General features: G+C 35.9%; 1 protein-coding gene across 3 annotated transcripts in view; it reads right to left on the bottom strand.

The window, feature by feature from the left end:
- The window catches only part of WDPCP (WD repeat containing planar cell polarity effector), a 390456-nt gene that overhangs the window by 229292 nt on the left and 135300 nt on the right, over positions 1-25864 (bottom strand). For all 3 annotated transcript variants that reach the window (XM_077766434.1, XM_077766437.1, XM_077766436.1), the window contains 3 exons: positions 24867-25000; positions 21149-21340; positions 11306-11915 (listed from right to left, as the gene is read on the bottom strand). In XM_077766434.1, the coding sequence (XP_077622560.1) occupies positions 11306-11915; positions 21149-21340; positions 24867-25000 (936 nt within the window). The remainder of the gene's footprint in view (positions 1-11305; positions 11916-21148; positions 21341-24866; positions 25001-25864) is intronic.

Raw genomic sequence — 25864 nt, 5'->3', positions numbered from 1 at the left:
AGATATTAATCTGTAGGAACTTTACAAGAAACCAAAAATATCTGAAATCTGTTGACTCTGGCTGTACCCTAAGCAATACCTTTAGCAAAATAAGAAACTGATTTGCTGAGGAAAAAAAATTAACATATAATCAAAATCATGTTCAAAAGGTGATGAAGAGAAAATGATAAAAAGTAGCCAAAGAAAAAAGACACATGTACAAAGATATGAAAAACTGGAAACTTTGTTTCTGAAATTATACAAGCCAGAAGACAACAGCAAGACTTTTAAAAATGCTTAAATAATAATGAATTAAATTAAGATTCAATACTTTAATGATAAAGAGTTGAAAATTCATGAAGAACCATAATAATCTTAAACGTTACTAATAACAGAGTTCCAAAATAATAAAGCAAAAACTGATAGAACTAAAAGAAGAAAAAGTGAAAACCATAATTATAATTGGAGATTTCTTCTGTCACTAGTCGAGAGAACACATAATCAAAATGAACAAAGTTGAAAACACATGAAAAACATTATCAATGAATTTGACCTAGCATTCATAAAAAACTTCACCCAACAACAGCAAAATACATTCTTTATAAATGTAAATAGAATACCAAGATGGATTATATTCAGAGTGATAAAACAAATCTCAATAAATTTAACTGTTTTGAAATCATACAGAGTAGGTTCTCTGATAACAGAATTAAATTGGATATCAATACAGAAAGATACCTGGAATATTCCCAAATATGTAGAAATTGATCAATATTCTTTTAAATAAACTATGATTTAAAGAGGAAACTACATAAATTAGAAAATATTTTGAAATGAATAAAAATAAAAAGGGGCTCCTGGGTGGCCTAGTTGGTAAATGCCCAACATCAGTTCAGGTCATTATTTCATGGTTTGTGAGTTTAAGTCCCGCATCAGGCTCTGCATTGACAGTGGGAAGCCCGCTTGAGATTCTCTCTCTCTCTCTTGAGATTTAGAAAGGAAAAAATAACTAAAATAAAAATATAACATCAAAATTTGTGAGATGTAGCTATAGCAGTACTTAGAGGGAAATTTCTAGCTTTAAGTGTTTTAATTAGAAAAGAAATAAGTCTAAAATCAACAATCCCAACTTCCTACATTAAGAACCTAGGGAGGGGCACTTGGGTGGCTGAGTCAGTTAAGCATCCAACTTTGGCTGAGGTCATGATCTCAGTTTGTGAGTTCAAGCCCTGCGTTAGGCTCTGTGCTGACAGCTCAGAGCCTGGAGGCTGCTTCAGATTCTGTGTCTCCCTCTCTCTCTGCCCCCCTCTGCTCACACTCTGTTTCTCTGTCCCTCTCAAAAATAAATAAACATTAAAAAAAAAAAAAGAACCTAGAGAAAGAAGAGCAAATTATACCTAAAGTAAATAGAAGGATGAAAATGATAAAAATAAGAACTAGAAAAGAAAGAATAGAGAAAAACAATGAAATCAACAGTCTTCTTTGAAATGATCAGTAAATCTGACCGTCTGCCTAAATTGATAAAAATGAAAGCAGACGAGCGCCTGAGTCGCTTAGTCGGTTAAGCGTCCGACTTTCGCTTAGGTCATGATCTCGCGGTTCGTGGGTTCGAGCCCCGCGTCGGGCTCTGTGCTGACTGCCAGCTCAGAGCCTGGGGCCTGTTTCAGTCTGTGACTCCCTCTCTCTCTGACCCTCCCCTGTTCACGCTGTCTCTCTCTCTCTCTCCTAGAAATAAATAAAACATTAAAAAAAAAAAAAAAAGAAAGCAGACATAAGTTACCAATATCAAGAATAAAGATTACAGAAGTGCAGACATTAAAAAATAATGAGTAATATGAATAACTTTACACAAATAAATAACTTAAATGAGATGGATTCCTTGAAGGACCCAAACTATCAAAGCTCTTTCAAGAAGAAATAGATAACCTGAGTGATTCTATATTATTTAAATTTGAGGGGTGCCTGGGTGGCTCAGTAAGTTAAGCATCCAACTTCAGCTCAGGTCATGGTCTCACTGTTCATGGGTTTGAGCCTCACATTGGGCTCAGTGCTTACAGCTCACAGCCTGGAGCTGGCTTCAGATTCTGTGTCACCCTTCCTCTCTGGCCCTCCCCTGCTCACACTCTCTTTTTCTCTATCAAAAAATAAACATTAAAAAAATTTAAATTTGAATTCATAGTTAAAGAACCTTTATACACACATGTGTGCGCACACACACACACACACACACACACACACAAAACCTGCATGTCTAGATACCTTCATTGGCGAATTCTGTCAAATATCAGAAGAAGAAATAATTTTAACTCTACACACGCAACATATATAAAAGAAGAGGGAGCACCTGTCAACTTATTTCAACACGTTAGCATTACACTGATATAAAAAATGACAGAGATCGTACAGGAAAAGAAAACCTACAGATGAATAGCTCCCATAAACAGATACAAAAATCCTTAACAAAATATTAGCAAGTCCAGCAATATATTTAAATGATCATATATCATGAACAAGAGAGATATAGCCCACAAATGAAAGGCTGCTAAAACATATGGAAACTAATCAATATAATTCACCACATAGCCAGAAAAAACATATAATAATTCAACAGATACCCAAAAAAAGCACTTGAAGAAATTCAATATCCACTCAAGATAATATATCTTAGCCAACTAGGAATGGAAGGAAGAGGACTTCCTCAACTTAATAACATCAATACTTATAGTCAAAAGACAAAATGCTTTCCACATAAGATCGGGAAAAAAGCAAGGCTATCCTCTCTTGCCACCTCATTTAATACTGTACTGGAGATCCCAGCTTCTATAATAGGTAAGGAACCAAACTAAAAGGCATACAGGTTAAATAAGAAGATGTAAAACTGTTTTTAAATGCCACTGTCATAGTCCTTAAGGATATTAAGGATATCCTTAAGAATCTACACAAACATTATTACAATTAAGAAATGAGTTTAACAGGGTCACAGGATACGTGGTCAAGAGTTTAAAATTTTATTTCCATATAACTCCAATGAACAATTAAAAGTGTAATTAAAAATACTATTTGCAATAGCACCCAAAAACATGAACAAAATATGTATAAGATCTTTACACTTAAATTTTAAAACACTGCTGAGAGAAACTTTATTTTTTAAATTTTTAAATAAACTTTATTTATTTATTTTGAGAGAGGTGGGAGAAAAGAGAGAGAAAATGAAAGCAGGAGAGGGGCAGAGCGAGAGAGAGAGAGAGAGAGAGAATCCCAAGCAGGCTCTGCACTGACAGTGCAGAGGCCAATATGGGACTTGAACCCAGGAACTGCGAGATCACCACCTAAGCCAAAATCAAAAGTCGGATGCTTAACCAATGGGGCCACCCAGGTGCCCCAAAAATCACTACTGAGAGAAGTTTTAAAAGATTTGAACAAATGGAGAGAATAAATAACTCAATATTGTCAAATTGTCATTCCACCTCAAATTGAACTATAGACTCAACATAATCCCAATCAAAATCTCATCAAGTACTTTTTATAAAACTGACAAGTCTGTTTAAAAATTTATATAGAAATCAAAGGATCTAGAGTAGCCAAAAATAATTCTGAAAAAGAAGAACAAAGTTGGAGAACTAACAGTACTTGATTTTAAGACTTAGTATAAAACCACCGTAATGAAGACAGTGTGGTACCCCATAGAGACATACAGATTAGTGGAAGAGAACAGAGTCTATTCATAGACATATGCATTATGGTCAACACAGTTCAATGGAGAAAGGACAGTCTTTCCAAACTTGGTTCTGGGACAAATAAATATCCATATTTAAAAAATAATTTCAGGGTCCTTTGGTTGGCTAAAATTTTTTAAAAAATTAATTTCAGAGGTGCCTGGGTGGCTCAGTCACTTAAGCCTCCGACTTCGGCTCAGGTCATGATCTCATGGTTTGTGGGTTCGAGCCCCGCGTCGGGCTCTGTGCTGACAGCTAGCTCAGAGCCTGGAGCCTACTTCGGATTCTGTGTCTCCCTGGCTCTCTGGCCCTCTCCTGCTCATGCTGTGTCTCTCAGAAATAAATAAAACATTAAAAAGTATTTAAAACAATTAATTTCAATCTATGCCTCTTACTATATGCAAAATTTTAACTTGAAACAGACCATAAGCCTAATTGTAAGAGATAAACCATTAAAACATCTAGTAGGAAACAGGGTTAGACACTTCTTAAATGGTACATAAAAAGCATAAGTCATAAAATAAAGAAATTTAAGAACTGAATTTCGTTAAAATTAAAAACTTCTGCTACCCAAAATACACTGTTAAATAAATGAAAAGTAAATAACAAGCTGGAAGAAAACATTCATAATACTATTATCTTACAAAGGATTTCTATTCAGAATATATAAAAACTCTTACAACTCAATAATAAACATCCCAATTAAATTTGGGCAAAAATTTGAAGATGTACTTTATTAGAGAAGATATATGGCAAAGAAGCACATAGAAAGATGCTGAGCTCTAATAGTCTCTAGGGAAATGCAAATTAACACCAATTACACCCCCATTAGAATGGCCAAAATTAAAAAGACCATTAATGCTAAGTGTTGGAATATAGAGCAACCAGAAGTCCAAAATAGTCAGTTTCTTCTTCAGTTAAACATATGCTTAGCCTATGGCCTAGCCATTCTACTCTTAAGTGTTTTTTCCAAGAGAAATTAAAATATATGTCAATATATGGGCGCCTCAGTGGCTCAGTTGGTTAAGTGTCTGACTTCGGCTCAGATCATGGTCTCGCAGTTTGTGAGTTCAAGCCTCATGTTGGACTCTGTGCTGACAGCTCACAGCCTGGAGCCTGCTTCGGATTCTGTGTCTCCCTCTCTCTCTGCTCCTCTCCTGTTCACGCTCTGTCTCCTTCTCTCTCAAAAATAAATAAGCATTAAACAAAAAAAATTATATATTTATATATATGTAATATATATATCAGTATAAAGACTTGTACATGAAAGTACATAGCATTTTACTGATATTAGCTTAAATCTTGAAACAACCCAAATGTCCATCAAGAGATGGAATGATATACAAATTGTGGTTCGTCTACATAATGGGATACTACTCAGTAACGTAAAGGAAAATTTGAAGATATGCATACCAATACGGAAGATTCTCACAGATAAATGCTGAGTGAAAGTAGAAGAACATTAAAAAATGCCTCTTTTATGAGTCCTTTTCTATGAAATTTAGAAAAACCAAATCTATTCAGCAATGACATAAAGCAAGTCAGTGCTCTTTTAACCTTGAGGGAGATAGGGAATGACTGCAACGAGGTTTGAGGGAATATTTTGGTGATGGAAATATTCTATGTTTTGATTGTGGTGGTAAACATGAGGACACATTTTTCAAAACTCATTAAACTGTACATTTGGAATGGGTACACTTTATTTTATGTAAATTATACTCCAATAAACTTGATTTAAAAATCCATCATCACTCTAGTTTAAAGAAAGCAGAATGCTGTCTGGAATAACAGTCCATTTTAAATGATCTGAGATCCAAGTTTAAGATTACTAGGCATCTAAGAAATTATCTGACATTTCTTTCCAGCAACAAATTACCCCCAATCACCACTTGGATAAAGTTTAATATTTTAAAAGCTCACTAAAAATAACTCTTTTGTAACAAACTGAGGGTTGCTGGAGGGGTGCTAGGTGGACGGGATGGGATAATGAGTGACAGGCATTAAGGAGCCCATTAAGTTGGGATGAGCACTGGGTATTACACATAAGTGATGATTCACTAAATTCTACTCCTAAAATCAATTTTACACTATATGTTAGCTAACTTGGATTTATATAAATAAAATATAATATCATACAATGATTATCCCTATATTATGGCATATATGTGTATAAATACGTGTCTGAGCTAAACATTCAGATCAAAGCCTTTTTTTGATCCCCTTCTAGATGACAATTCTAACATCTCCTTCAGGGGCTAATAGGTGTTTTATGATAAAATCATTTTACATTCTATTTTTAAATCCAAGGGCCTTCTTTGCCTGGAGTTTTAGTTAACTTTTAGAACCTGGACACTCAGATGAAAGAAGGTACATAAAATAATGGTTTCAGGATTTAATAGTTATCTTTTCTGATTAAAGAAAAATCTGTAGGGCACCTAGGTGACTCAGTTGGTAGAACATCTGACTTCGGCTCAGGTCACGATCTCACAGTTCTTGAGTTCAAGCCCCACATTGGGTTCGCTGCTGTCACTGCAAAGCCCGATTCAGATCCTCTGTCCTCCTCTCTTTCTGCCCCTCCCCTGCTTGTGCTCTCTCAAAATATAAACAAAACAGTTTTTAAAAAAATAAGGAAAAATCTGTACTCATGATTGGAAATATTGTAGACTATTGTTTTAAACTTACTTCAGCCACAAATAACAGAAAAACCTACTAAAAATGCTCTAAATAATAAAAGGTATATTATTTCACAAAACTAAAAAATAATAAAAACATAACTCTTTTAAAGAAAACATACTTCTTATAAAAGTACTAAGAGAAAAATCATCCTCCTTACTTTTTAGACAGAATGACACACACACACACACACACACGTTGCCTTTGATTTTCAAGATCCTATAAGAGGGAAGATATTAGCTTTATTTATTTCTTGCTTAATATAATCACTTGAATATTTAACCTTTTCCTAACTTTGCAGGCTCTGGGAGAGCACTGCCAGGGCACTCCAGGTAGATGGAATACTATCAAAAGCACCATAGGAAGGAGGGGATGTTAGAGCACATGCCTTGAATGGGGAGCTACAGTTGTGCAAATACATCTCAGGAGATGAAGCCTGAGAGGCAGACAAGGGCTTATCAACCCCTGAAGGATTTCAGGCTAGAGATCCCATGACCAAATAAGAAGTCAGATTACTCTGGTGGCAGTTCAGGGGATTGACTGCGGGGCAGGATGAGAAGACTGGAAGGCAGAAGATTACAGAGAACTACTACTTGCTCACTCCTTGAAAACAGGGAAGGTCCAGATGAAGTTCATGGCAGGAAGGCGGTACAGAGATGTTTTTGAAGTATTTAGAAGGTAGCATTGATGGGATACGGCATCAGGGGTGAGGGAGGAGTCTAGGATTTCTGACGTGGGATTCCAGCTGAATAATAATATCATCCATCAAAATAGAGAATATAGGAGAAGAAACAAGTTTGGGGAGAAAGAAAGAAACTCTCAATCTACATAAAACGGGAGGAGAACTAAAAATGGAATCTTAAAGAGCCTCAACATATTCGTGAATAGGCAGAAGGAGAACCCAAAAGTGAACAAAAGGTGTATCTAGGGTCATGGAAGGCAAGCACAATGAGAATTCTGTGACAGAAGTGGTCAGCCACCATTAAATGCTGAAAAGTCATCAAGTAACATAAAAGAAATATATGTAGGAAGTAGGAAGTCTCTGGTGACCTTTGCGAGAGCAGTTCCGGGAGAATACTAAAGACCCAAGCAAGAACCTGGTACCGTGAGGAGTGAACGGGAAGTGAAGAAGTAGAAAAAGTCAAGGTTCACTATTATTTTGGTGAGTTTGACTATGAAAAGAAGGTGAACATTTGATTAATAACAGAGGAGACACAAAGTTAAGGAAGAGATGTTTGTCTGTTCGTTTTATGGTATGGTTTGGGCCGGTATCTCGGGGTATAGTAAGATTTGTGGGGCAAGTGGAGAGGAGGACCAAGTAAAGCTATCTAAAGGAATGTAGTGGGATCCAGAGTGGAAGTGGCAGTAGAACTAGTCTTGGACAAGAGGAAGGTCTCCTTTTCCACCGAATTGAGAAGGAAAGGTTTATGTTCACAGAGATTAGTTGGTTCAGTTGGGTGGGTAGGTGGTAAGAAGCAGATAAACTTAATGAAGTATCAATTAAAAGGGAAGATTCTTGAGAGGGCAGAGAGATGATCCTGTGAGTATAAAGAGAGCAGTGCAAGTTGATAAAGGTACTGATGAGAATGGAAAAAGCTTTAATATCTCTGTAATGTAATTAGGGGCTTGTCTTTGAAAAATTAATCTCAGTCTACATATGTGGAAATATGGGACAATGATTGCCAAGCAAACGAATCTGATTATATTTTGCTTTATATAAAACAGTACTTCTTGGCTTCCATGTGGGAGGATGATACTTCTAGCTCCTTCCTGAGTAAGACATGCCCTTCAAATTCTCATAACAGTAGTGATGGCCTTTTAATCCCCAACACATTTGCGTGATGATCATAAGGACTTAGAACGGAAGCTCTAGCCTTGGAACAAAGTTTTCCTTCAACATTATACTGACCTATTCTAAAAGTCAAACTCCAAAAATCTTAGCATATTGGCACCAGCCACTGCCACGTTTACATATGACAGCATTCTATTTTAAAACTATGATCTATGTCAGCTTCTTAAATTGTAAGCTACACCTTGCATGTCAAAATTTCCAAAGGCTTGCATAACAAGCTTATGAAAAAAATCTCATAAATGCTCCCTAGTGGGGAAACTGCACATGCAACTACCTGTTTATATATGCAGTAACTTGAATTATACATGAAAATTCCACATGGATGCCCAGAATCAGCACTGTGTTAATTCAAGAAGTATATTAAAATTTTTGGATGTATTTAGTAGCAGAACCTAAGAAAAATCTGTTCTTTAAACAGGGNGTTGGAATCTACTGTTTCAAGGAATCTACTCTTCCTAGGAAAAGTAATAATATGTAATAAATATTAATCGTATGTTTTTTAAAATTCTGGGAAACTCCATATCTAGATATTTTAAAGAGTCTGTAAGTCTGTAAAATTTCCCTATCCTGCAAAACTTAAGAGTCATATTGAAAATAAAATTTTAATGATAAATGTCAGTGCAGAAGTTATCACCTTTTCATTTGAATGCTTGATTTCTATTGGATAATTCTCTTCCAAGAGACCTTCTTGGGAAAAAGATGTGACAGCCAACTCATTGCCTAATTGATTTAGGAACAGTGCCCAGGGAGACAGTCCAATTAAGTTTACAAGCTGGCAATTAGCAGGAAGCCCTCTAAATCCCTACACTGAGAGCCTGTTTACTTTAGTAAGAAGGCAAATGTGCTAGAGATAGGAAGAGAAAGCTGTGCTTTTTGCAAAGCTGTTGTGAGTAGGCCCACAAGGGAGGGCTGAAGAAAAGCTAGGTATATGTGGGCAGACAGCCTTCTGTTTGACAGGTAACTGGGTAATTTAGAGGGTGTATGTGTGTGTGCATGTGTATATGTGTGTGTGTTTTAACAGACATGCAAAACATCTAACATCCACTTTAATGAGTGTTGTATATGGAGACATACAACTGTTAAAAATGTAGTCGGGCAAAGAACTGGATTATTTTATAATAAATGAGATTCTAAACATTTTTTTCTTAGACAACATTAGCATTATAAATAAATTTAGATGCATTTTTATTATGTGGAAAGAATATAGACCTCACATTATACTCCTTATACGATTCAGGTTAGGTCATTTTCAAGTAGATTTATTTCAACAATTCAGTTTCAGAGGCAAGTAGATCCATAAAGAAACAAACAAACAAACAAACAAAACAGTAAACGGACATCTATTTAACAAACACTACAGTATCTTTAAAAACCTAACTTTGGGGGCACCTGAGTGGCTCAGTCAGTTAAGCATCTGGCTCCTGATTTCAGCTCAGATCATGATCTCACTGTTCATGAGATCAGGCCCTGTATCCATCACATGGACAGCTGCTGCCAGCGCAGAGCCTGCTTGGGATTCTCTGTCTCCCTCTCTCTCTCTCTTTTTCTCAAAATAATAAACATTTTTAAAAACAAATAAAGACTTAACTTTGTATCACAGAGCCAAATCATGCACAGAGTTTAAAAATTTATTTACTTTTCTATGTTTTCAAGCAGCAATAACATGCATTCATTAAAATCTATTTTTTAAACCTAAGTGAGGTTCTCTCAAGAATGTTAAATCATATAAAACTACCTAAAGACAATCATATACTTCAGGGCAGAGCTGGCAATGAAAAGCAATAAAAGACAAATAAACTATACAAAGACAAGTTTGTTTTAAAGTTTCCTGGTTGAGGGGCATCTGGCTGGCTAAGTGGGTAGAGAATATGACTCTTCCTCTCAGGGTTGTAAGTTTGAGCCCCACATTGGGTGTAGAGATTGCTTAAAAATAAAATCTTTCTTAAAAATACGTTTCCTGGTTAACATTAATACATGATTTTCATAATACTGAAAAAGATTTTTTCAACAATTTTATCTAAAAGGAAACCAAAAAAGTTATAAAACTCTTTCCAAGTGCTTTTTGTTTAATTTTAAAAATGTTTTATTTATTTCTGAGAGAGACAGAATGTAAGCAGGGGAGGGGCAGACAGACAGAGAGGGAGGCAAAGAATCCAAAGCAGGCTCCAAGCTCTGAGCTGTCAGGCTCAAACTCAGGATCCATGAGATCATGACCTGAACCGAAGTCAGACACTTAACCAACCGAGCCACCCAGGCACCCCTCTCTTTCCAAATTCTAACCAACCATTGCTTTCTCTTCTTTTAAAACATATGCCTTACACACTCCAATCTGAGAAGCAATAGATATCTAAAATAGCTAAATATAATATTTAAAATATTATCTAAAATACTTTTAATAGGGGTGCCTGGATGGCTCAGTCAGTTAAGTGTCAGACTGCAGCTTAGGTCATGATCTCACAGCTCAGGAGTTCGATCCCTGCATATAGCTCTGTGCTGACAGCTCTGAGCCTGGAGCCTGCTTTGGCTTCATGTGTCTCCCTCTCTCTCTCTCTGTCCCTCCCCCACTCGCACTCTGTCACTCTCTCTCTCAAAAATGAATAAACATAATAAATTAAATCAAATAATTTTAATAGAAAAAGTATTACATTCCTTCAACACAGAATTTTTTAATGGGCATAGTAAGTACTTTTAAAATATTCAAGTATGTATTTGTTTTGGAAAGTATCAAACATGGAAGTCCATTCATTCATCACAATGGACAATTAGTGCAATTTCCAAATTCTTGACTATCTTATATTCCCTAACATTTAGAAAATCATTCACAAAGCTTTCTTAAACTATATGAGGGCACCTGGCTGGCTCAGTTGGTAGAGCATGTGATTCTTGATTTCAAGGTTATGAGTTTGCATCCCATGTTGGGCACAGGTTACTTGGAAAAAAAACCCACAACTATATGAAATGTTTGAAAGGCAAGCCTATTTATAGGATGACACAGAAAACCCACATTTCTAGAATGGTTTTATTTTCTTAATCATAATGTCATCATCATAAACATCTTACTTACTCACCAACTTCCTTGACTTACCAAGTTTAAACAAAAGTGCACCCAAAGGTCCTCTGTCGAACCTGAGGAAGAGGAGATCATAGATGTCCCCACTTTCAGGCTTCTGAGAAACCACCTGAGGAGCTATCCACTGCATTTGAACAAGACTGCTGGAAACGTCAAAGAATTTATTGAACTGCAGAGTCTCCCTGGGTGAGCGGTCTTCAGCCAAGAGCTGGATGTTAATAGGCGATAGAGCCGTATCAAAAATTTGCAGCTCCCCTTGGTTGCTGCCAACTAGTAGAATGGCGCCACTTGGGTGGCAGCTTATTAATGAAGGCAAAAGTTTAGCCTGGGCTAAGAGAGTTACTCTACGGTGAGTTTCATAAAGAATTACTGAAGAATCTTCACAGCCCAGAATCAGTTTGTCTTCAGTAACGTTCCTGCAGCAGCTAATGGCCTTCGATCTCAGTGGTATTCTGGTTACTGATACACACTGGATTTTATTCCGAACACATTCATAGACGCAGCTGTCAACCATGGGCTCTTTGTCTACACTGATGGAGTGCTCCACTGCCAACACCTGATAAGGCTGTTTGGTGCCAAAGCGAACATCCAGCGGATCCCATTCTGTGCGGATACAACTCAGAACCTGTAAGAAATGTACCAAGTATGTTCACACAGATCTTGGTTTTCTTCAGTTGTCACTCATAGAACTGGATATTAATCCAGCATACTATTAAGACCATCAGTTATCACCTTAAACATCAACAACACATAAATATGTATGTACATATCTACTTGTATATCTCTCTCTCATAAAACACTTATTTAAAATCCAGACTTGCATTAAACGAAGATACCTCTCATATTTATGCAGCTAGGTTTTCCTTGCCATGTGAACTTAGTTTGAAGTATTGGTCAGAAGATGAGCAAGTCAAGATACAATGCTAAGATAAAGAAATAAAAAGTATGTTGTGCAGTGAAGGGAGAAATGTTAAATGACAGTGCTCTGAAGATAAAAGCACAAAGGAGAGAAAATAAGCCAAAAACAGAGGACCCTGGCTGCTGATATTCATATAAGCTAACAAGATTAATTTGAAGTCTACTATCATCTTCCCTAAGTCTTGTTCAATGTTATCCTCTACAAACTTCATGACCAAGAATTCCCTTCTTTCACTGATTTCTTGGTCTTTCTTTTTTTTCCTTTTCTTGAGGTATAACTGACATATATTGCTTTCAGGCATATAACATGATGATTCAATTTTTGTATATATCGCAAAATGATCATTATAGTAAGCCTCATTACCATCCATCATCATACATGGTTATAAACTTTTTTTTTCTTTCTTGTGATAGGTACTTGTAAGATTTACTCTCTTAGCAACCTTGAGTTCTTGGTCTTAATCCTATCTTCAGGCACTCCTCAGATTAGATGAATTCTGAAATCTAATAACTCTTTAATGATTCTTTAAAAATATATGCCAGAGGTTTCAGGAACTAGTAAGTAGAATTCAAGTGGGAATGGCTGTGGTAAAGAACATGGTGAAAAGTTTTAACAAAGGCATAGAGAACAGGCAAACAATGAGATGCTGAAGAACAGTGTCGATAATTAAGGGGTAAAATAATAAAGACATTTATAATGCGTGGTGGCCTGCTTAAAGTCTGGCGATCTATAGAAAAAGATCTCTGCTTTAATTCTAAAGTAATAGAAAGGTACAAAGAAAAAAAGCACAGAAACACAGGCAGTGTGTTAGCTGAACCACAGATTATGCAATGTTCCAGTGGGCCAGTTAAGAAAGACTATGACACCAGACAAGAATGGATGACCATGAATCAATGTTTTATTTTTTTGTTGTTTGCTTTTTGTTTTTGTTTTTTACTGTTTATTTTTGAGAGAGAGAGACAGACAGAGTGCGAGCAGAGAAGGGGCAGAAGAGAGAGGGAGACACAGACTCAGAAGCAGCCTCCAGGCTCTGAGCTATCAGTATAGAGCTCGATGTAGGGTTCAAACGCAGGACTGTGAGATCATGACCTGAGCCAAAGTTGGCCACTTAACCAACTTCGTTTATTTTTGTTTCTTAAAGAAAACTGTGATAAAGAAAGAAATAATAAGAGTTTAAAAATTCAAGCTAAGAAAGAAGAGGTAAAGAAGAATCCTAAAGTTCTTAGAATTTCTAATTTCAAGGATAAACAAGTTGGTAGTTTCATTCCTAAAATGAATTTTTTGAGTCAGATTTAAATTTTTTTTAATGTTTATTTATTTCTGAGAGAGAGACAGACAGACAGACAGACAGCGTAAGCATGGGGAGGTCAGAGAAAGGTAGACAAAGAATCCAAAACAGGCTCTAGGCTCTGAGTTAGCTGTCAGCACAGAGCCTGACGCGGGGCTCGAACCTGTGAACTGTGAGATGATGACCTGAGCCAATAATAATAATTAGAATATCGCCATTTGCAACCCTAATGAATTAATGGATCTAGGCACCGAGCATTAATAGCCACTAACATCAAAGAAGAGGGACAACCAAGAAAAGAACCTGACACTACGTGCCTTCTGATGAAAAGAACACAACCCCCTACACACACAGTCTTGCCAAAACTGACTAACCTGCAGAATTTTCAAAACACAGAAAAACATGTTGAACCACATGGTTATGCAAACAACAAAATCCACACTATGAGACACTGCAGTTTCAAAAGATAAATTTTAAGGAAAAGAAAGCAATGGGATGAGGGAATCTTGTACAGTGAAAGAAACATTAAAGTGGTGTTGTATTTTTTAATGTTTATTTTGAGAAGAGGAAGCGAGGGACAGAGAGAGAGGGGGCTATAGCATCCAAAGGAGGCTCTGTGCTGACAGCAGAGAGCCCAATGCAGGGCTCGAACTCACAAATGCCAAGATCATGACCTGAGCCAAAGTCAGATACTCAACTGACTGAGGCGCCCTAAAGTGTTCTAAATGAATAATATTAAACTACAGTTTTAGGAGATGCATTAGGGTGATAAAAACTACATGGATATATGGGTATACATAAAGTGATTAAAAGTCATGATAGAGGGTACTTCTGGGGAACAGAAATCATGATAGTACCTTAATTGTATTTCTGGATACCTGACAAAGTTCTCCTCCTTGACCTGAGTGTGATTCCAGGGGTATTTCCTTTGTAATAGCTCACTAAACAATACATTTAGTTCATGTGGGTTTTTTTTTAATGTGTGTGTGTTTTTTTAATAATAAAGAAATTTTTTAAAAGCTATCATCACTAGAATATAAAATCTTTGTTATTTAGTTGAAAGCTAACAGTACATACCTTTCTTTGGAAGAGATGATTCTCAAATATTCTGGCTTTTCAGTTGAATGCATTTATAATACTTTTCTAAATGTTTTCTTAAATCAAATTATGCCATATTGAAAGTTGGTCTCATTTTTACTTTTTCATCAGTTGCTGCTCCTCTAAATCACTGTAAAAACAGTTTTTAAGTTTTATGGGAAAAAGGTTATCTTTGTGAAGTTATATTTCTCTATCCCTGACTACAGGTTTTAAGGTTTAATAGCTCTGGTTCTGTGTTTTTCATTAATTTGGTAAACAAACTCGGTGACCCCTTCTGAGTAATACATCTTGAAATTACCATCATACTCAGAAAGTATTATCTAATCCATATAGCTGAAAAGTTAAAATACCTGCTCAAATACAAAGGCAAGGGAATAATTAATTGTGTTGTCATCACATTTTTGACAAAGTGAATGAATTAAATCGTACTGTGATGACTACAATAACTTTCTAAAAAGGAATACATAAAGAGTATGTGGAATTTAAATAAGAATGATTACCACGTTATAGATGATAATCCACACATACACCATTAAAAGCTGTTTTAAAATGAATTTAGTGATAAAAATTTCTTTTTCTGCACACTATCTATTGTATATTTTTCAAAAGAAATTTTTTTTCCTAGACTACATAACTGTCTCTGCTCTCTGCTTCTAATTAAGATATGTGCTGTTGTTTAGAACTCTGCAGTGTGAAATTAGACCAGAGTTTTCTAATATCCATAAAATAAATTTAAAAATGTTCCTCCTCTGAAAGACAGATAATTCAGTCACAGAGAGCTTAGTTCTGTGTTTCCTTTGTTTTCTTTTTTTTTTAGTTGCTTGGTAAGCCAATTTTCTACTTAGAATCTACTGTTAAAACTCTCATTTGGTTCAGTATGTGGGCTTTATCCTTTCCATGGTCTGTTATACAAAACTGATGGCTTTTTTTTTTTTTTTTTTTTAGTTTCCTGAAAAGCAGTGGATCACAACTTGGATGCACATGAGCATCACCTAGGGAACCTGTTAAAGAATACTGGTGCCTCCTCCCCCTCAGGAGATTCAGATATAAGGGGTCTGGATGGGCCCCTCTGTAAAAGCTCTGCAGGTGATTGTAATGTGTTGCCAAGGCTGGGAACCACTACTCTAGGATCTTAACGCTTTCTAACTAAAAGCTTATTATATTTTCTGATTGAATTTGGGTGGGAAATGCTTTTTAAAAATTCTATATTTTTTAATGTTTATTCATTTATTTTTAAGAGAGAGAGAGTGTGAGTGGGGGAGGGACTGAGAGAGAAACAGAATCCAAAGCAGGCTCCAAGCTGTCAGCCCAGAGCCCAGTGTGGGGCTTGAACCCACATACTGTGAGATTATGACCTGAGCCAAAGTCAGCACTTAACTGACTGAGCCACCCAGGTGCTCCTAAAAATCCTATGTTTTAACAGATGCAATGATTAAATTTCCTCTCTATGAGGTTGCTATTTTAGTTTGAATTTTTCAGTTTAAGAATATATTGTGTCTTTTATTCTGATCATTGGTTCAAGAAGTCTATTGGTGGTCAGTGAAAAAAATTTAAAGACATACGCCTGAATATTGCTTTTATAGACTAGTGGTTTTTGTTCATGGCATTCTAAAAAATGTGCTAGAATTAATTCATAGTTAAAAATTATGTCTTCAATGTGAAAAAAAATAATTATTTCCCTAGAGATTTAATCAAAAGACATTCACCTTTTACATATGTAAGTTCACATGAGGTTCTGAAAAAGGAATCTTTTTTTTTTAGCTAAGTTTTTTAAAGATTTACTTATTTGGGGGGCACCTGGGTGGCTCAGTTGGTTGAGCATCTGATTTTGGCTCAGGTCATGATCTCACTATTCATGAGTTTGAGCCCTGTGTTGGGCTCTGTGCTGACAGCTCAGAGCCTGGAGCGTGTTTCTAATTCTGTGTCCCACCCCTCCTCTTTCTGCCCCTCCCTGCTTGTGCTCGCTCGCTCTCTCTCTCTCTCTCTCCCTCTCTCAAATATAAATAAACATTAAAAAAATTTAAAGGTTTACTTATTTTTAAGAGCGAGAGCACAAGCAGGGGAGGGGTGGGGGCGGGGGGCAGACAGAAGATCTGAAGCAGGCTCTGTCCTGACAGCAGGGAACCTGATTCAGGGCTTGAACTCACGAATCACAAGACCATGACCTAAGCTGAAGTCGGGTGCTCAACTGATTGAGCTACCCAGGCACTCCCTGAAAAATAAATCTTTGCAAATTTTGCCAAGAGTCTAACTTTGATAGATTGACTGAAAGGGCCAAATCCAAGAAAAAGCTACTCTTACTAAAAAAAGGAATTCTGTATCTTAATATATAGGAGTGAAAAGGAGGGTATTAGCTATGCAATCAGTGATGAATAACTAAAAATCATGTCGATCATCATCGCCAGGAGCAAGGGAAACAAAAGCAAAAATGAACTTTTGGGACTTAATCAAAATAAAAAGCTTCTGCACAGTGAAGGAAACAATTAACAAAACTACAAGGCAGCCTATGTAATGGAAGAGGATATCTGCAAATGACATATCTGATAAAGGGTTAGTATACAAAATATATAAAGAACTTAGCAAATTCAACACTCAAAAAACAAATAATCAATTGAAGAAATGGGCAGAAGACATGAACAGACACTTTATTCTAAAGACACACAGATGGTTAACAGACACATGAAAAGATGTTCAATATCACTCAACAACAGGGAAATATAAATCAAACTCACAATGAGATACTACCTCACACCAGTCAGAATGGCTAAAATTAGCAACACAGGAAGCAACAGGTACTGGTGGGGATGCAGAGAAAGGGGAACTCTCTTGCACTGTTGGTGGGAATGCAAACTGGTACAGCCGCTCTGGAAAACAGTATGAAGTTTCCTCAAAAAGTTAAAAATAGAACTACCCTACAATCTAGCAATTGCACTACTAGGTATGTACCCAGAGAATACAAAAATACAGATCCAAAGAGATACATGCACCCCAATGTTTACAGCGGCATTACCAACAAAAGCCAAACTATGGAGAGAAGCAAATGTCCACTGACTGATGAGTGGATAAAGGAGATGTGGTGTGTATACACGTACACACACACACACACACAATGGAATATTACTCAGCCATCAAAAGAATGAAATCTCGTCATTTGGAATGACGTGGATAGAGCAAGGGTGTATTATGCTATGCAAAATAAGTCAGTCAGAGAAAAACAAATACCACATGATTTCACTCATATGTGGAATTTAAAAAACAAAACAGATGAACATAAAAGAGGGGTGGGGGAAAGAAAGAGAGAGGGAAACAAACTATGAGAGACCCTCAGAGACAGAACAAAATGTGGTTGATGGAGGGAGAGGGGTGGGGAGTGGGCTGGATGGGTGATGGGTATTAACGAGGGCACTTGGTTTAAGTATCATGTACAACTTTATGAAAATCTATTAAAAGAACAGTTACATAAAATGGGTAATTTTCCAGAAGTACAAATTAAGGAAAAAACAGAATTCCTAAAAACCAAGCAATCCTTCCTTTAAGACACCACACCCAGGCAAATTCTGTATGTAAGTTTTACCAAACACTCAAATATCAGATAATTCCCTTTGGTATTGTTTCAAAAAGGAGAAAAAGAAAAAGCTAGCCAAATCACTCCATAGGTCTAGTACAACCTTCATATGTAACTTAGAAAAGACAGAAAAAGAAAGTAAAATTGTTTACCAATCTCATATTTGAGCAAATTGTAAAACCACTTTAATGTTTCCTCCTTACTGTCTAAGTAGAATCAGTCATTCCCTACTGGCTCCTACTATAGCATACACATACTCTATCCACAGAGCCATTTAATGCTTTGGTGCACCTACATGTTTTCATATTTGTCTCTCATTGGTGGACACTAAGATCCCTGCAGGTGGGGATATTTTTGTATTCATATTCCCTAGAATGAAATACAGTGTTTACATCAGTGTCATGCTCAATCGTTGTCAAATGATGGAGAAACAGAAGGAAGGGCCTTTCATGTAGAAATACGAGTAATGTGTATAGACAGGACATGAAAAATAAGAGGCAGTGATTAAACAAACCGCTTGGCTAAAACACAGGTTTGCCAAAGGAAATGACATTGGAAAGGTAGGTCTCAGCCAGTCAATGTGGGCTTTTCAATGCCGAGGCTAAGTTTAGTTATGCTAAAGGCATTTGAGCAAGCAATGGCTAAATCAGATCTGTGCTTCACAATCCAGATGAGCACTTTTTGGAGCTATCACAGACCTAAAGAGGTGATCTGTCTGGTTGAAATCTATCATTTTAAAAAAGACAACTAAAATCTGAGAGGACAGGTGATCTACCCAAGGCCAAAAAACACAAAATTAGCTAAAGGCAGGCAGAAGCTTAGAGGCAGTAAACTTGATTAATGTCACACAGTTAATATGTGTATCATCCAACCAACAGGTAAACCAAGTTTGTCCAACTCCAAAAAACATCATCTAGATGACAGCAGGAGATGAGGTATAATAAAACATATGTATATCCTTTAAAGCACTCCTAATTTCATGTAGTACACTCATTTCAAATACAGGTAATTTGTGTAACGTTTACCTAAATTATTTTTACCTTTATTCTAAGGCAGAACATTTAGTAGAATTCTAATTAGCTTTATTACAGTCATTTTGATGAACTCTTTTACTCAATTAGCTTCTGAACCCAAGATCAATAAAACAGTGGGCATGAAAAGCCAGTGAATAGGAATAAAGCACTTCCTTAGCCTCACAAAATCCACACCTAAAGCATTACAAGTGGTTTTAGTTACTACAACAAAATTGGAAAAGTTCCACAAAAAAGGTTAATTAATTAACTAGAAAGGACTCTACAGTCTTAAAAGATAGCCTGAAAGTTTATAACACCAGAAAAAGTAGGTAGGGATAGAAAAAACCTGGACTTGTTAATTCTACCTCAGAATATTAACTCTGAGAAATACTCCGTAAAGCCTAAATAAAAATAAATTTAGAGAAAATACAGAAGCATACTACAGTTTTTCCTTGCCTTATGATGGCTTCACATTCCAAAAACCCCATCATATATTGGAAAGATCCTTAGTTGAAAATGCATTTAATACACCTAACCTACTGGACCTCACAGCTTAGCCTCAACTACTTACACATCCTCAGAGCACTCGCATTAGCCACCATTTGGGAAAAATCATCTAACACACAGCCTATTTTATAATAAAGTATTGAGTATCTCATGTAACTTACTGAATATTGTACTGAAAGGAAAAACAGAATGGTTGTAAGGGTTGGAGTTGTTTTCCTTGTGATCTCATGGCTGACTGGGAGCTGCGCTGCCTGCTACTGTCCAGCATCATGAGAGAGGAGCCTAACATGTATCGCTAGACTGGGAAAAGATCAAAATTCAAAATTCCAAGTATGGTTTCTACTGAATGTGAATTGCTTTCACATCCTGGTGAGGTCAAGAATCATAAGACAAATCATCTATAAGTTGAACTGACTATATTCTACTCAGGCAAAAACCTAAAAAAGAATGAGGGAGGGTTGCTTTTAAGTTATAAAAAAGAAAAACAAATTCCATTCTCAAAGTACTGGTGCAAGTTGAAATTACCCATAGGTTCACCATAATGAATGATGATAGAACCATTGTCAAGAACAGACAGGGTCAAATACTGTCCTCACCTCCTAGATTAACCCTTTTGGTGCTCATGTCTGAGGCAGGATACCAGGTGAGAAGGCCACTGCTCTACGGCGCTCCTTATAAATTCTTTTTTTTTAATTTTTTAATGTTTATTTATTTAATTCTGAGAGAGAAAGAGAGAGAGATGGAGATACAGAATCTGAAACAGGCTCCAGGCTCTGAGCAGCCTGACGCGGGGCTCAAATCCACGAACCATGAGATCATGACCTGAGCCGAAGTTGGACACTTAACCGACTGAGCCACCCAGGCGCCCCAACCCTCCTTATAAATTCTTGCATTAGCCATGGTTTGGTTCCACGGTCATCCAAAAAATAGGCATTTGACTAATGTTTGCTGATTCACTGACTGAAGTTTAAAGAAGGTGATTGATAGATAACATAACTTTGGCAGGCAAGAAATTACAGGCAAGCGGTAATGATAGTACTAATAATGATAATAACAAGAATCAATAATGATCAGTGTTTCAGAGTTTACCATATGTGGATACCGCTCTAAACGCATGTCATAACTTATCTTCGTTAACTCTGTTTTTCAGATGACAAAACCCACAGTTCACAGGTTAATAACTTGTCCAAGGACAGAGAGCTAGGTAGTGGCAGAGCCAGGATTTGAACCCAGAAGCCTGTGTTCTTAATCACTGTGAGACTCAGGCCAGCCCTGGAATTGTCTTTTTATCCTGGAGATAGGATACTTTGAAGGATCCCAATTTATATGTAATTTCCTTTTTTGAGTATTTAGAAAAATGAATTATACATTAAAAAAAAGTAAATCACCTTTATTTCAGAGGCAAAAAAACTAATAATCATATTTTATTTGCACTTCAATAAAATGTATATGTTTGCTTTACACTTACCTCCAGTCTTCCTTGAGTATAACCTAGGAGCAGCAGATTGGCTCTGTCCCTCTCGGGAGAAATGGGGGCCCAAGGCCAAGCATCATCACTGACCAGCGGCCACCAGCAAACAACTGTATCTTGAACACAATTGATTGCCAGATGACGGTCTGCTGTCCTGTTGACTGGGCCCGGTATCTCAGTATAGGAAATCTAATGATTTAGAAAAAAAAAGCATACAAGAATCATTTTTTAATGCAAAATCCTCAATGTATTACAAAAATTAAAGCATCTGTAAATGGAGATAAATGCAAGTAAATATGCATGTTAAACATGTGCTTAAGGAGGTGTCAGAATTTACCAAATTCTTTTGACACATATATAAAAAAGACATATGTTCAAAATTCTCCCCATTTTTAGCAGAGGAAAGGAGAAGGAGAAATGTGAGTTAGGGAGGAATTGGCTGTAGCAATCCCAATCAATACCAAAATGTACAGTCATGGCTGCTTGACAGCATCGACCTACACATAGGATTTACGACCAGCTATATTAAATGACAAGTTCAGTACTGCTGACCAAGAGTATCTGACTACTGTTTAAGACATAACACGTTAACAATGAGTGACAACAATAAAAGGAAAAACAACTTGAGACAAATATCACTTTAAAGAACATATGAAACACATACACATATATTCTGCATAAAGGGATAAGCCACAGCATCATGCGTAAAAGTTTATGCAGCTTCTGAGAATTATGCTTCTCTTTCTTAGGAAGGATTTGTAGAATTTATTATTCAAACTATGTTATTTTGGAACATGGTTATTTGAAAACATAAGCACGGCACCATCTGGGTGACACATGCCAAGGAAATATAGATTGCACCGTATTTCTGCTTAAGGAATTAATGGAAGGTTGATAGCTTGGAAGAAAAAAAAAACTATCTTGCCATTGCTGGTCAGCAATAATCGAACCACTTTCTGGGGATTAAGCGCATGGCTAAGCCTACTGGACCAGACACTAGCAAAGGGCAGGGGGTCTTCTTATCAGAGAAATGCTTCTGGAGCCAGTCTCACTACATGACAGATTGCTTTCATATTCCTGTCTGCAAGGCAACAAAGGATGGCAGTAATGCGATAATGCCAGAGTGCAATGGGTGTTAAGAACCCGTTGCATTTATGTATTGTATTTAGTAAATAATCAGGCTCATCCAAATTGTGATCTCACCACTCAACCAAGGCCATTAAAATCAAGGTTAATGCTTTAATAATCCTCTGCTATTTTTTTTTAATATGGTCAAAAGGAACCCTTTTCTATTTGCATGGCCATAATATTATTGACCTCTTCATCCTGTGAATGCACATCAAAAGGAACTGAAATCAAAGTAATTACCAGTGTTGTTCTCTCATGGTAAACATTTAACTCCTTGCACTGTCCCTTCACTGTTAAATAAATTGAATTGGATTTTTCAAATGTAGCCTGGAAAACTTGTTAAAGGTCAGTAGTTTCAAGATATTTACCCTGCAATTTTCTTTACCAAAATTATTTCAATCTGAATGAATTATGGTACAGCTGTAAAGAAAAGCAGAATTATAGATACATATTTCTTTGTTTTAAAATCCAAATGGGCAATGACAGATAACACAGATGTACTTCATGCTCTGAAGTGCAAATTCTTATATTTATGCTCTCAATATTATTATTTTAACTACTTATTTTCTTATTTGAAAGAAATACCACAATGGGATTGCTAGGTCCGTTATTTTGACACACATACGTTATTTTGACATCCTATTGCCATGTAAACATGTTACTTAAGAATTTCTAAATGAGAAAACAGTTAAAACAAGAAACTGGCACTTTCAGTCCTCATAGTGCATATCATGTATGTTATCTGAAATTTCCTGTTTCCTGTGAGTTTTAATGGCATCAGTTTTCTATCATGATGGTCAATAGGACAAGTAAAGTGAACAAGTTTCTTAAATTAACCTTCCAACAAATGGCTGTTTTTACTAAGTATTAAATCTATATATATTAAATATTGAACCAGAAAGTGAAATCCATGGGCTTTTCCAAAGGGAAGCAGGTTCCTTCTCCAATGCATAGACATGGAGTCCCCATGTTATTCTCAAATCCAAAGGTAGGAAAAATAAACAAACAAGCATTTCCCTTATTTAAGGTACAAGAGTCCAAATCCCAGGTCTATTTTCCACATCTCTTCATAAGAAAAGATGAATCCTGACAGTTTCTCTCTGATCTCATTAATGGATAGTTACTATCCTTCAGTTGAGAAGACTTTACTAAGCTATCCATCACATTTAAGATGGAAAAACTAGTCATACAAAATTTTACACAAATGCCATGAAAACATTTTAAATAGTTTGAATTAATGCATATTGGAGCATTTACTTATTTATTTACTCACTCCGTATTGATGCATTTTAAAGACCAGTATTAGTAAATAAACAACATTTCAAATAAATCTACAATTAGCCCACCTGGAAAACAGCACGCCACTAAGAGTGCTAATACCAGTTTTTGGTTTTTTTTTACTAACCAGAATAGAATACAAGAGTACCACTGATTTTCCAACTAAAGAAAATCAGTATTAAATGTTACAGAAGCTTCCCAAGATTGGCAAACAAGACCAAATTAGTTTATTACCACAATGAAAAACTCATTTACTGTATTTTATCTCATGTCAAAAAAAATTTTATAAGAATAGAGGTTTCTACCAAATAAAATTAAATACTCCCCATACCACTGCCACCTCAATCACAATAAGAAATAATCCCAAAGGGCAAAAGGTTAGTTTAAATTCTACTTTTTCAAATACTCACACAAAGTTTCAAGACATAAAGCTGACTTCTAAAAATCTTTGCCCTTATTACGGATAGATACTCTGGGTATGGCATAAGTGTGCATCTTTTTTAAGGAAGCTGTATATCAGCTCTGTTCCCAGTGAACAGTGAACTGTCTCAAATCCACGTCACAGAGGCTGGATCAATCTTGCAAACACAAGTCATTGCTGAAAAGAGGCCCTGAACTGAAACAGCCTGGAAAATGTATTAGATACTCATCCTAGCAGAGAGTATGCCTTCTAAGCAGTTAAAATGTAATGTGGCAAAACTTATATTAAACACATCATTTAAAATAAAAATCCTTCCTTAACAGATGTAAAGTCTCTGATACAAGGAAACAAATTACCTGGAGTTAGTGAAGGGAGAGATACTAACCTATGAAGGAGATTTCGTTTTGCATTTTTCTCCAGATATAGTTGGGTGTATGTGTGTGTGGGGAGAGTATCTTTCCTCTCCTTGTTTATTACACTTTTCTATTAACCTTTGAGAGTGCCTTCTTTTTTCTTTCTTTTCTTGTGAAATGGAAACTAAAGTAGCTATCCTTGCCTAGAAAGATGATATGAGGTCTTAGGGAAAAATGAGAATGCTATATATACTACCCTTAAGAAGAAAAGCATTTTCAAATGTGTAATTTATCTCTGTTACTTGTCTTTGATTTCCATAAGTACCAAACATGCGATTATTAGACCTCTATAATGAGAATAAAAAAGAAAAGGTAGGATAGCCACTATTTTTATGAAATCAATCTTAATCATTTAATTAATTCTGGTTTTTTGGAAATCGAGAAATGTCCAAGAATAATGAACATGGTATCAGCCCATGTGATACTCTAGCAAACTTTAATAATTAATGATATGACTATAAATTGAAATCTCTACCTTATAATCCAAGGCTGAGAGTTTTTCCAGTCTTTTGTTTACATCAGGAGAACCCATCTTCTTGGTAAACTGAATAAAACATAGTTTGTTTTGTGCCAAAAATGATAAGATGATAAAGTTGTCTGTAAGAAGAGCTAAGGAAAAAAAGATTTGATAAAATACTGTAAAATACTAAGTTAGAATAAAATGATAATGAATTAAGAAATTTTTCACTGAAATATAAAAAGCTATTTTCGGAACATAAATACCAACTGAAATAACTAGACTCCTAAATATCATTTTTACAAGGAAATTAAAGATATTGTGAATAAACAATAATCATCAATCTAGTGATGCATGGATTTGATACTTTTCCTTTTATCCTGAGACCATTTTATAATGCACTGACATTTGGGAACAACCACCAAATGAGATATATTTGGAACTAGGGCTAGAAAAGCATAAAATAAGGACTATTCCATACTGAATGTAAATATGAAAACATTTCTTTGTGCTTAGCCTTTCATCCTGCATTTATATGATATGAACCGTCCAAGAACAAACTGATTTTTTTTGGTCACAGATCAGTGTTCTCCACCAATCTTATGTATTTTTTTAAGTTTTTCATCAATGAACTTTCTTTTTGAGAGTATACAAGCTGAATGAAATAAAGCATATTATAGTCAATATGCACATTACATAAATTATGATTTAATAATGAAGACTAGCAAAAATATTTCACAGCTTTATTTCTAATGCACACTAGTTGGTAGACAATATTCATGAGTTACATAAAGGGCTATTAATATTAAAAATCATTGATAAAAACATATGATAGGAATGAGAAATACTTCATATTGTTCCTAGCATAATGAAATTATAGAATGTTTCATATATTTTTCTTCACTTCCACACCCCTAGCTGTGCAAGCAGCAACCAACAGTATATCTACACAATTACAGGCGAATCTGGAGAACTGCCAAGAAATCACATTGTTATCATGGTCTCATGAGAGTGTA

The sequence above is a fragment of the Crocuta crocuta genome, unplaced genomic scaffold, assembly GCF_008692635.1.
Source record: "Crocuta crocuta isolate KB4526 unplaced genomic scaffold, BGI_CrCroc_1.0 scaffold113, whole genome shotgun sequence".
Classification (NCBI taxonomy): Eukaryota; Metazoa; Chordata; class Mammalia; order Carnivora; family Hyaenidae; genus Crocuta; species Crocuta crocuta.
The sequence above is the reverse complement of the archived record's forward strand: the minus strand, read 5'-3'. Positions and strand labels throughout refer to the sequence as shown.